The sequence below is a fragment of the Mustela putorius genome, unplaced genomic scaffold (genome assembly GCF_011764305.1).
Source record: "Mustela putorius furo isolate JIRA1106 unplaced genomic scaffold, ASM1176430v1.1 tig00003834_pilon_pilon_pilon, whole genome shotgun sequence".
Taxonomy (NCBI): Eukaryota; Metazoa; Chordata; class Mammalia; order Carnivora; family Mustelidae; genus Mustela; species Mustela putorius.
In genome coordinates this window covers 21,075,563-21,088,766 of record NW_025421987.1, presented here as the reverse complement: position 1 = coordinate 21,088,766, position 13,204 = coordinate 21,075,563, and the positions used below count along the sequence as shown (strand labels likewise).

The 13,204-nt window shown below is 35.6% G+C and overlaps 1 protein-coding gene across 4 annotated transcripts in view; it reads right to left on the bottom strand.

Moving 5' to 3' along the window:
* ARL13B (ADP ribosylation factor like GTPase 13B) overlaps nucleotides 1–13,204 on the bottom strand; it is a 68,983-nt gene continuing 55,779 nt past the window's right edge. For all 4 annotated transcript variants that reach the window (XM_013046121.2, XM_004773022.3, XM_004773023.3 and 1 more), the window contains one exon: nucleotides 1–2,149. In XM_013046121.2, the coding sequence (XP_012901575.1) occupies nucleotides 2,073–2,149 (77 nt within the window). In that variant the 3' untranslated portion in view covers nucleotides 1–2,072. The remainder of the gene's footprint in view (nucleotides 2,150–13,204) is intronic.

The following is a 13,204-nucleotide window of genomic DNA, read 5'->3' as shown; positions in this document are numbered from 1 at the left end:
TGCATACTGATATAAATTATTTTTATTGTGTGAAAATGTAATAATCCATGATGGTTAAGAATAAAAATGCAGCACATAACAAAATAGGCATTTACTTGTTAAAAGCAACCTGGATTTACAAAACTTCTTTTAAAATATCTTTAGAATGCTTTAGGAATACAAATTAATTTTTGAGAGATATATAAAACATTTATTTCACTGCATCATATATTTCATTTCAAAAATCATTTTTATTTTTAATAAATGAATTCAGTATTATTGCACACTATAGTAATCACTTACAGGAAACAAAAAATGTTTAAACTTTCATTTACTCTCAAACTAGATGAAAATTAAAAGGATGACAAAAGTATAAGTTTAGTGTTTAAAAAAATGAATAAATGTAAATGTTACAAACAGGAACCAAAAAGATATACAAATAAGTTTTACTCTAAAATCCAGTTCAAAATTTACATTTTGTCTTCCTGTGTTGCTTTCGCTTACATTTCGGCCACCTATCAAATTTAGGCTGTTTTATATCTGAAGCAGAATGTTTTTTACTCAGTGTGCCTGGTGTACAAAACTTCAAAAAACTGCATTATGATGCTGACTAGAGTAATAAGTGACCCAACTAATGAAAGTTCAAGGACTTAAAAAATGTGACTAAATGTGATGCTCCAAAGTAAAATAATCATATTAAACTGCTTTAGATATACTTAATCTTGTTATTGTTAGATACTAGTGTTTCTTTGTTGTCAGTACAAGTTAACCAAACTTAAAATTTTAACGAGGTGATAGGATTCATGTTGTTTCTAACATTTTCACCTTGATATAAATGTATATACTTTTAATTAAGTGCAAATTATGATCTAATACTCAAAATATATTCCTAAAAATTTGCTTAAATAGAGAATCCTATAGATGCCATTCTTCAGTGCAAGGGAAGTGCTATTATTTTAAATTGAGAAATAATTTTGGAATTCTCTCTTTATAAAAATAATTTTAAACCAACTTTTTAATTCTTATTGACTTAGTACTCAAGCATTTCCTAGTTACAAAACCAAGTGTTTGTACCCACAGTGTCTTTTTCAGTCTTCTTGCCTTTATTTTCAAGGCACAAAAGAATTAAAATAAAAGAGTCACTGCAGCTTCTGACAGAACAAGGAAGTGACAACGAGCACCATGATCTGAAAAAGTCTATACCATAAAAGAGGTGTTCACTGAAAATTTTAATAATAGCTCACGTAACATTTTTATTAATTTAAAAAGCATATAGATCAAGAAAGTATTTCAAGTCTCTTTCATTTATTGCAATCATCACAAAAAAAAAAAAAAAGCAAACAACAACAAAATGAACCCTGCTTGGGTAGTATTTGGGTAGTATTTTCAGATAACATAATTTGGAAGAATAAAGATCTAAGCAACTAGTTTTAAAAGGTATTATTTTAAAATTAGGTAAAATTAGGATGTACATTTCAAGAACAATACTATTATAAAACATACCTAAAACCATATAAATATGTCCTGTTTGTATAGTTCATGTTTGTCAAGTAAATCAACTCCATTTCCATTAAACAAAGCATCTATAGAAAAGTGCAGTCAATATCATAGTAATTAAAATTCTTATAAGTTTTAGAAAAATATAAAAAGTTAAAAACGTAGGTTATAAATTCCCAAGATTCCCCTTCCATGCACATGTATTTTACAAAAAATGTGTAAGATACAGTAACAAAGACTATTAAACAAATGGTTAAGAAAGTGTGCAGAGTCCATTGGCTCTTTTTCTGAAAAGGTTTTCCTTCAGGAATATGCTCATGAATGGGACTGTAAAATCCAGAGTCAACAATAACTCCTGATAATTTGATTCAAATGCTCATCCCATCTACTGATCATTTTGCTTCTTTTTTTTTTTTTTTTTAAACCGTGAATAACATGGATAATTGTCAGATCAGTCAGGTCTTTGGCTATTGGACTCCTTACTGAAATTGCCATGGTTATATTGCCCTAGTCATGAATGTTTAGGGCTTTTCTTCTTTGAGAAAGAAGGTCCTCTAGTTGATCTTGCCTGTATTTAGTGCATCCATGTGACTTGGCTATGAAATCACATCATGAGCATCACTGTTAGGTCTCTGTCGCACAGCCAGCGGAGGCAGTGGCTTTCCATAGAAATCTACATACAGAAGGGATACCAAAAAATAGTATGGTAAATCAGAATTTTTGATGCAATTCATTATTTTCCAACCAACACCTTTAAAAAAGTAAGGTGCTCTCACTTGATGGGTAGACTAATGGATGAGGAGAATAGACGAAAAAAAAAATCAAAATCCAAGAAAACTTGAATAAATTTAAAACATAACCACTAGTACAAATTCCTAACTCTAGATTATAAATTAATTTCTACTTGATTTAATAAAAAGTTTTATCTAATAAATATACATATATATTATTTTAGGTCCAATTACATGTTCATATTAGTGTAAAACAAATAAATACTCAAAAATCTATGGAAGTTCTTGCCAAGGCCCTGATAAGTCAGTATTTGTACCATCCATATTCTCATCCAGTGGTTATTACTTATAGGTATTTTACAAAAAGAATTAATTATCTTAGTTTTCTGGCAGGTAGTAATATTCTACAATGATGCTTCTCTATAATTCAGTGATTTACGGTGTATATGATACAAAGAAAGTCTTATTTTACATTTCTTAATAAGTTCCTGTCCCTTAATTATTATCAATTGGCTTAGAGTTAATAGCATATGTAAACCTTTAGTAAGTAGTTATTTTCTAGCCTATTACCTTAAAATTATCCTAGAAACATAGATTTTTAGGATCACTTGAAATAAATATATTGAAAATGTATTAGAGTCCTGTTTCCAGTTTTGGATATATTGAGAGTTTGGCCAACTAGCCCTAAATGAGCACATGACCTAGAAAACAGCCTGCAATGTCACAAGTAAATGTAAGTTCCCGATATAACTTACCCAAATGTCCTTTGTGATCAACAGTATCCCACACCTGCCAGAGCCTTCTGTTAGATAAGACCCTGATGGAACTTACAAAACCACATTTTTTTTGTTTTGAATTCACCAATCTGGTGTTAGCATATGGCCCAGCTCCTGCAGCTCTCTCTGCCTGCACCCTGCCTTGATCTCCCCCATGGAAACCTCAAGGTATGCCACATATTTCCTCCAGGACCTGTAAGTAATAAATTTCTCCTGTCTCAATTTCTTCTGTGGCCTTTTTGAACCAAGACTTACCATCTAACATCCAGGGGCCCTACTTAACAAGTGTTAATTTAACAAAGTCATAACAGCATTTAAGAAGACTGGAAGTCACCACTCCATCCTAACAAGAAGTAAAAGGCTGAACAGACTACAAAATCAACACATCAGCCCATTTCCATAAGAGGGGAGGTCACAAGACAAACCACTGACCCAGAAATGGAGACAGACAGGCAAATATAGGGAGTTTCAGTTTACCAGAGCATATATTCATGAATGGAAACTGCCAAAGGAAGGAAAACTGCCCAGCTAGGAAAACATGAACTTTGATTAATTGCTGGAGGCTTAGCAGGAACAAATCTCAGAGTTAAAAACTCCAAGGAGACTAAGTCATATGAGGATTCCTACGATATTGTGAAATTTGTCTCCAGAAACATGACCAAATTTCCACAATAAATATTGAAGAAAAATCCCCTCCCACTTCTGTCAGGCAAGGAAAAAAAGAAACCATTTTGAAATACCCCAGAACACTCTGTTTTGGGGCACACAGCTTCCCCTCAGGGAAAACTAGTTAACTAGAGCTTAAACTACTGCAGTATCATCAAACCCCAACTGACCTGGGGAAGACGACCACCAATTCCAGCTGGCACTACCCATTTTTGTCTACCGAGTGGGGAAGAAAAAAACTGAGAAATTCTTGTAACATTCAGAGTCCAGAGGGACTGGCTCACTAAAAGACTGAGATCTCATTATAGAAATATAGAACACTTCTCTTTCTATCACATATCACCACCATATTACTGAAAGCCAATTTCAGTAATTCAGTAACTTCAGAAAGTTTCTTTCACCTGATACACCATGTCAGACAAAAACAAAACAAAACAAAACAAAACAAAAACAAGGCATTCCAGAAAGGGCAAAAAACCCAAAATGTGAAGAGACAGATCAATCATCAGAAAAAGACATAGCAGGAATATTGGAATTATCAGGCCAGGAATTTAAAATAACTATGATTAATAAGCTAAGGGCTTTAGTGGATAAAGTAGACAGCATGCAAGAACACATAGCAATGTAAGCAGAGAGATGGAAATCCAAACAAAGAACAACAACAACAAAATGCTAGAGATAAAAAAAAAATCACTGTTACAGAAATGAAGAATGCCTTTGATGAGCTTATTAATAGACGGGACACAACTGAGGAAAGAACTTGAGCTTGAGAATAGATCAATAAAATCCTCACGAATTGAAAAGCAAAGAGAACAAAGACTGGGGGAAAAAACAGAAAAGAATATCCAAGGACTGTGGGACAAGTACAAAAGTCATACCTTATTTTTAATGCAATTACCAGAAGAAGAAAGAGAAAAAAGAATAGAAGCAATATTTGAATCAATAATGACTAAGAATTTCCCCTAAGTTAATGTCAGACATCAAGGCACAGATCGAGGTATCTAGAGACCACTGAGCAGGATAAATGCATATCTGGGCATGTCATTTTCAATCTACAGAAAACCAAAGAAAAGGAAAAATCCTGAAAGAAGCTAGAGAGCGAAAAACAGCTTTTCAACAGAGGCTTAAAGCTAAGAATTACATGCAGCTTTTCCTCAGACGCCATGCAAGCAAGAAGAAAGTAAAGTGAAATATTTAAAGTGTTTAGAGAAAGAAAACAAAACAAAACAAAACAAAACAAAACACCAATCTAGAATTCTATACCCTGCAAAACTGTCCTTCAAAAGTAAAGGAAAAATACACTTTTCCAGACAAACACAAGTTGAGGGAATTTATTGTGAGTAGACCTGACTTGCAAGGAATGTTAAAAGTTCTTTAGAGAGAAGGAAAATAATAAAGGTCAGAAATTCAGATGTACGTAAAGAAAGAAAAAGTATCAAAGAAGAAACAAGTAAAATGAAAACATATTTTTCTTCTTAATTGATCAAAAAGATAAAAGTTGGTTAAAAAATGCTAATAGTAACAATGTACTTTGATTATGTATATGTAGGTATAAATCTTATGCATGTATGTATATATACATATATTCACTTATACATGCTTATATATTAAGTTAAATGAATGACAGCAATGACACAAAGAACACAGAGAAAGGAATCAGGATTATTTGATTATTTTAGGTCCTTGCACTACCCATTAAATCTATAGTGTAGTTTGAAAGTGAACTTGGATTAATGTAAATGTATACTGCAAACTCTAGAGTAGCCACTAAAAAAAAAGTAAAAACAAAAAAATTAGTTTAACTGATACACTAAGGAGAGAAAATGTAAACATAGAAAGTGCTCAATTAAACCCACAAAAGGCAGGGGCACCTTGGTGGGACAGTTGGTTAAGTGTCCTACTCTTGGTTTCAGCTCAGGTCATGATCTCAGAGTTGTGGGATGGAGCCCCGGACAGGCTCTGCCATAACGAGGAGTTTGCCTGAGATTCTCTCTCTTCCTCTGCCCCTCTCCCTACCCCATTCCCTCTCTTTTCACTCTCTAAATAAATCTTTTTAAAAAAAGGCCACAAAAGGGAGAAAAAGAATGGAAGACAAAAATAGGAACAAAGAATGAGGGCAACAAATAGAAAACAGTAATAGATATGCTAGATATTAATCCAACTATACCAATAATCATTTTGAAAGTCAGTGGTACAACTGCAACAACTAAAAGATAAAGACTGTCAGAGCAGATCAAAAAATATGATCCAACAATAGGCTGTCTACAAGAAAATTACTTTAAATATAGAGAAGTATTAGGAGAAAATGGCTTTTCAAGCAACTATAAATTCCAAGCAACTAGTAAGGTACAAGGATACCCTCATAAGTCTCGATGTGACAGTGCAACAAAATGAATTAAAGGTATGGATTTCAAAGCTGGACACACCTACATTCAAATCTTGGTAATGCTACCTAGTAGCTGTGTGACCTTGGAGTGTAAGTTCCTCCTGTACAAAATGGGGATATCCCTGCCCATCTTATAAGGCTTTTAGGAGAAATAAAATGAATTAATGTACCTGAAGTGCTTAGCAATATGCCAGGAACACAGAGTATACAGTTAATATTATTGCTATACTATTGTTATAACTTAAATTAAAACAATTTTGACAAATTTTAAATATGACTTTTCTAATTTCTTAAAATCAAAATTAATGAGAATTTTAATACATAACAGAACTCAAAATTAACCCAAGGTGCGTATACTTCCTAATATGTTATACTTTTAGAATTTAAAAGTATATTCCTAAAAAGAGAAATCACATACACACAGCAAGAATTATCTTTCTCCCTCCCAAGAAGTTATTTTATTTTTGAGGTAAGGATTCTGTATTATTTCTTTGCCAGAAAATAAAATCATTCTATACAAAGTATGTTTCTTATTGTCTTAACTGTAAGGGATATAAGTCGATGTTAGTACCCAACGGATAATAACTGGGCACTAACTGATAATAAATCAACTTAATTGCTAACACACATTTTTACAAAGAGCTTCAAACTTTTTTTTTTTAAGGTTATTTATTTATTTATTTGACAAAGAGAGATCACAAGTAGGCAGAGAGGCAGGCAGAGAGAGAGAGAGAGAGAGAGGAGGAAGCAGGTTCCCCGCTGAGCAGAGAGCCCGATGCGGGACTTGATCCCAGGACCCTGAGATCATGACCTGAGCCGAAGGCACCGGCTTAACCCACCGAGCCACCCAGGCGCCCAGAGCTTCAAACTTTTTAAACACCAAATTGAAGGGTAGTAAAACTGCATACAAAATTTTATCTTCATTCACAGTTTAAGATTAGAAATATTCTTTTGTTTAGTGCATTTGGTATTTCTAGCTAAGAGAATCCTTGATCTATTTCTCATAATGTATAACACACAATATGTTAATGAAGTATGGGTTGAGAGTGTTTATATAGTAAACATATTCTCTTTTTAAGTCTCCTTTCTCCATGCATGTCTTACCTGTTACACTGAACAAGTATTACAGACAATAATTAGAAAAGTAAAATCAAACTACTATCAAAACAAATGTCTATTAGCAAAGAAAAGGCATGAATCTGCTTTAAAAATTCTCAGTATAACTATAAAAAATTGTTGTATCTGTTGTTTGCTTGCCTTTCAACAAATGCAAAGAAATGTGTATAAAATTAGAGAAAAGAGGAGGATGCAATTATAAAATTGGCAGCTATCAGCATCTCCACTGAAGATCCCATGAACAACTCTAAAAATAAATTTAAGGTTTTTTATTAGAATTTTTAATTATACCTGCATTCTTCCCTATTAATGAAATCAGAGTTGATTGTACTTTTTTTTTTTTTTTTTTAAAACAGGTTAGGTATACTTTGACTAAAAATTTATGGGAAGAGGGGGAGGAGTCAAGATGGCAGAGAAGTAGCAGGCTGAGACTACTTCAGCTAGCAGGAGATCAGCTAGATAGCTTATCCAAAGATTGCTTATCCAAACACCTGCGAATCCATCGGCAGATCGAAGAGAAGAAGAATAGCAATTCTAGAAACAGAAAAGCAACCACTTTCTGAAAGGTAGGACTGGCGGAGAAGTGATCCAAAACAACGGGAAGAGAGACCCCGGGGGGGAGGGGCTGGCTCCCGGCAAGTGGCAGAGCAACAGAGCACAAAATCAACACTTTTAAAAGTCTGTTCCGCTGAGGGACATTGCTCCAGAGGCTAAACCGGGGCGCGAAGCCCAGGCGGGGTCAGCGTGGCCTCAGGTCCCGCAGGGTCACAGAAGGATCGGGGGTGTCTGAGTGTCGCAGAGCTTGAGAGTATTGGGATGGGGAAGCCGGCTACAGAGACAGAGCTGACAGTGAGCTCCCAGCTCGGAGTTACCTTGAACTGGACACAGGCTTGGTGAGCTCAGAGCACGGCCGGAGGTCAGGCAAACGGGAATTACTGGGCGCTGTTCTCTGAGGGCGCACTGAGGAGTGGGGCCCCGGACTCGGCTCCTCCAGGCTGGAGACCAGGAGGCCGCCATTTGTATTCCTGTCCTCCGGAACTCTACGGAAAGCGCTCAGGGAACAAAAGCTCCTGAAAGCAAACCCAAGCGCAGTACTCAGCCCAGCCCCTGGTAAAGGCATTGCAATTCTGCCTGGGGCAAAGACACTTGAGAATCACTACACCAGGCCCCTCCCCCAGAAGGTCAACAAGAAATCCAAGCCAAGACCAAGCTCACCTACCAAGGAGTGCAGTTTCAATACCAAGGAGAGCAGCACAATTCCAGAGGAGGAGAAAGCGAAGCAAGGAACTCATGGCTTTCTCCCTGTGATTCTTTAGTCTTGCAGTAAATTTAATTTTTTTTTCTTTTTCATTTTTTTTTCCTCTTCTTCTGCTAAAATTTTTTTACTTTTACCTTTTTCTTTTTTAATGTTTTTTAATTAGTTTATCTAATATATATTTTTTTATTTTTTATACTTTTCTTCATTCGTTTTCTTTTTTTAAATTCTTTTCTTTTCCCTTTTTTTTTTCTTTTTTTTGCTTTCTTTCTTTCTGAACCTCTTTTTATCCCCTTTCTCCCCACTCATGATTTGGGATCTCTTCTGATTTGGTTAAAGTGTATTTTCCTGGGGTTGTTGCCACACTTTTAGTATTTTACTTGCTTTTTCATATACTCTTATCTGGACAAAATGACAAGGCGGAAAAATTCACCACAAAAAAAAGAACAAGAAGCAGTACCGAAGGCTAGGGACCTAATCAATACAGACGCTGGTAATATGTCAGATCTAGAGTTCAGAATGACAATTCTCAAGGTTCTAGCCGGGCTCCAAAAAGACATGGAAGATATTAGAGAAACACTCTCGGGAGATATAAAAGCCCTTTCTGGAGAAATAAAAGAACTAAAATCTAAACAAGTTGAAATCAAAAAAGCTATTAATGAGGTGCAATCAAAAATGGAGGCTCTCACTGCTAGGATAAATGAGGCAGAAGAAAGAATTAGTGATATAGAAGACCAAATCACAGAGAATAAAGAAGCTGAGCAAAAGAGGGACAAACAGCTACTGGACGACAAGGGGAGAATTCGAGAGATAAGTGACACCATAAGACAAAACAACATTAGAATAATTGGGATTCCAGAAGAAGAAGAAGGAGAGAGGGGAGCAGAAGGTATACTGGAGAGAATTATTGGGGAGAATTTCCCCAATATGGCAAAGGGAACAAGCATCAAAATTCAGGAGGTTCAGAGAACGCCCCTCAAAATCAATAATAGGCCCACACCCCGTCACCTAATAGTAAAATTTACAAGTTTTACTGACAAGGAGAAAATCCTGAAAGCAGTCTGGGAAAAGAAGTCTGTAACATACAATGGTAAAAATATTAGACTGGCAGCAGACTTATCCACAGAGACCTGGCAAGCCAGAAGGAGCTGGCATGATATATTCAGAGCACTAAATGAGAACAACATGCAGCCAAGAATACTATATCCAGCTAGGCTATCATTGAAAATGAAGGAGAGATTAAAAGCTCCCAGGACAAACAAAAACTAAAAGAATTTGCAAACACCAAACCAGAACTACAGGAAATATTGAAAGGGGTCCTCTAAGCAAAGAGAGAGCCTAAAAGTAGTAGATCAGAAAGGAACAGAGACCAGATACAGTAACAGTCACCTTACAGGCAATACAATGGCACTAAATTCATATATTTCAATAGTTAACGTGAATGTTAATGGGCTAAATGCCCCAATCAAAAGACACAGGGTATCAGAATGGATTAAAAAAACAAAACCCATCTATATGTTGCCTACAAAAAACTAATTTTAAATCCAAAGACACCATCAGATTTAAATTGAGGAGGTGGAAAGCAATTTAAAATGCTAATGGACATTAGAAGAAAGCAGGAATGGCAATCCTTAAATCAGATCAATTAGATTTTAAGCCAAAGTCTATAATAAAAGATGAGGAAGGACACTATATCTTACTCTAAGGGTCTGTCCAACAAGAAGATCTAACAATTTTAAATATCTATGCCCCCAACGTGGGAGCAGCCAACGATATAAACCAAGTAATAACAAAATCAAAGAAACACATCAACAATAATACAATAATAGTAGGGGACTTTAACACTCCCCTCACTGAAGTGGACAGATCATCCAAGCAAAAGATCAACAAGGAAATAAAGGACTTAAATGACACAGTGGACCAGATGGACATCACAAATATATTTAGAACATTTCATCCCAAAGCAACAGAATACACATTCTTCTTTAGTGGACATGGAACATTCTACAGAATAGTTCACATCCTCGGTCCTTAATCAGGTCTCAACTGGTATCAAAAGATTGGGGTCATTCCCTGCATATTTTCAGACCACAATGCTCTGAAGCCAGAACTCAATCACAAGAGGAAATTTGGAAAGAACCCAAATACATGGAGACTAAACAGCATCCTTGTAAAGAATGAATGGGTCAACCAGGAAATTAAAGGAGAATTTAAAAAATTCATGGAAACAAATGATAATGAAAACACAATGGTTCAAAATCTGTGGGACACAAAAAGGCAGTCCTGAGAGGAAAATATATAGTGGTACAGCCTTTCTTAAGAAACAAGAAAGGTCTCAGGTACACAACCTAACCCTACACCTAAAGGAGCTGGAGAAAGAACAAGAAAGAAACCTTAAACCCAGCAGGAGAAGAGAAATCATAAATATCAGAGCAGAAATCAATGAAATAGAAACCAAAAAAACAATAGAACAAATCAACGAAACTAGGAGCTGGTTCTTTGAAAGAATTAATAAAATTGATAAACCCCTGGCCAGACTTAGCAAAAAGAAAAGAGAAAGGACCCAAATAAATTAAATCATGAATGAAAGAGGAGAGATCACAACTAACACCAAAGAAATACAAACTATTATAAGAACATACTATGAACAACTCTATGCCAATAAATTTGACAATCTGGAAGAAATGGATGCATTCCTAGAAACATATAAACTACCATAACTGAACCAGGAAGAAATAGAAAACCTGAACTGACCCATAACCAGTAAGGAGATTGAAACAGTCATTAAAAATCTCCAAACAAACAAAAGCCCAGGGCCAGACGGCTTCCCGGGGGAATTCTACCAAACATTTAAAGAACTAATTCCTATCCTCCTGAAACTGTTCCAAAAAATAAAAATAGAAGGAAAACTTCCAAACTCATTTTATGAGGCCAGCATCACCTTGATCCCAAAACCAGACAACGATCCCATCAAAAAAGAGAGCTATAGACCAATATCCTTGATGAACACAGATGTGAAAATTCTCCCCCAAATACTAGCCAATAGGATTCAACAGTACATTAAAAGGATTATTCACCACAACCAAGTGGGATTTATTCCAGGGCTGCAAGGTTGGTTCAGTATCCGCAAATCAAGCAATGTAATACAACACATCAATAAAAGAAAGAACAAGAACCATATGATACTCTCAATAGATGCTGAAAAAGCATTTGACAAAGTACAGCATCCCTTCCTGATCAAAACTCTTCAAAGTGTAGGGATAGTGGGCACATACGTCAATATTATCAAAGCCATCTATGAAAAACCCACCACAAATATCATTCTCAATGGAGAAAAACTGAAAGCTTTTCCACTAAGGTCAGGAACATGGCAGGGATGTCCATTATCACCACTGCTATTCAACATAGTACTAGAAGTCCTAGCCTCAGCAATCAGACAACAAAAGGAAATTAAAGGTATCCAAATCGGCAAAGAAGAAGTCAAATTATCACTCTTCGCAGATGATATGATACTATATATGGAAAACCCAAAAGACTCCACTCCAAAACTGCTAGAACTTGTACAGGAATTCAGTAAAGTGTCAGGATATAAAATCAATGCACAGAAATCAGTTGCATTTCTCTACACCAACAACAAGACAGAAGAAAGAGAAATTAAGGAGTCAATCCCATTTACAATTGCACCCAAAACTATAAGATACATATGAATAAACCTATCCAAAGAGGCTAAGGATCTATACTCAGAAAACTATAAAATACTCATGAAAGAAATTGAGGAAGACACAAAGAAATGGAAAAATGTTCTATGCTCCTGGATTGGAAGAATAAATATTGTGAAAATGTCTATGCTACCTAAAGCAATCTACACATTTAATGCAATTCCTATCAAAGTACCACCCATTTTTTTCAAAGAAATGGAACAAATAATTCTAAAATTTATATGGAACCAAAAAAGACCTCGAATAGCCAAAGGGATATTGAAAAAGCCAAAGTTGGTGGCATCACAATTCTGGACATCAAGCTCGATTACAAAGCTGTCATCATCAAGACAGCATGGTACTGGCACAAAAACAGACACACAGGTCAATGGAACAGAATAGAGAGCCCAGAAATAGACCCTCAACTCCCTGGTCAACTAATCAACAAAGCAGGAAAGAATATCCAATGGAAAAAAGACAGCCTCTTCAATAAATGGTGTTGGGAAAATTGGACAGCCACATGCAGAAAAATGAAATTGGACCATTTCCTTACACCACACACAAAAATAGACTCAAAATGGATGAAGGACCTCAATGTGAGAAAGGAATCCATCAACATACTGAGGAGAACACAGGCAGCAACCTCTTTGACCTCAGCTGCAGCAACATCTTCCTAGGAACATCGCCAAAGGCAAGGGAAGCAAGGGCAAAAATGAACTATTGGGATTTCATCAAGATCAAAAGCTTTTGCACAGCAAAGGAAACAGTTAACAAAATCAAAACACAACTGACAGAATGGGAGAAGATATTTGCTTCCTCCTCTCTCTGCCTGCCTCTCTGACTACTTGTGATCTCTGTCTGTCAAATAAATAAATAAAATCTTTAAAAAAAAAAAAAAAAAAAAGCCTGAGCTGATGGTCTGAAATCAGAACTTCAGTCTGCTGTATCAGGCAGTTCTCTATACCCAACTGTCCCTTCTCTAGTTTTCCATTTATGGAATTCTAATGCCATATATTCACGAGATTATACCTTATGTTAATTTAATCCAAAGAAAACTATTTTCTTGAGCCTATAAGCCTTTACTAACTTTCAATTTTGCT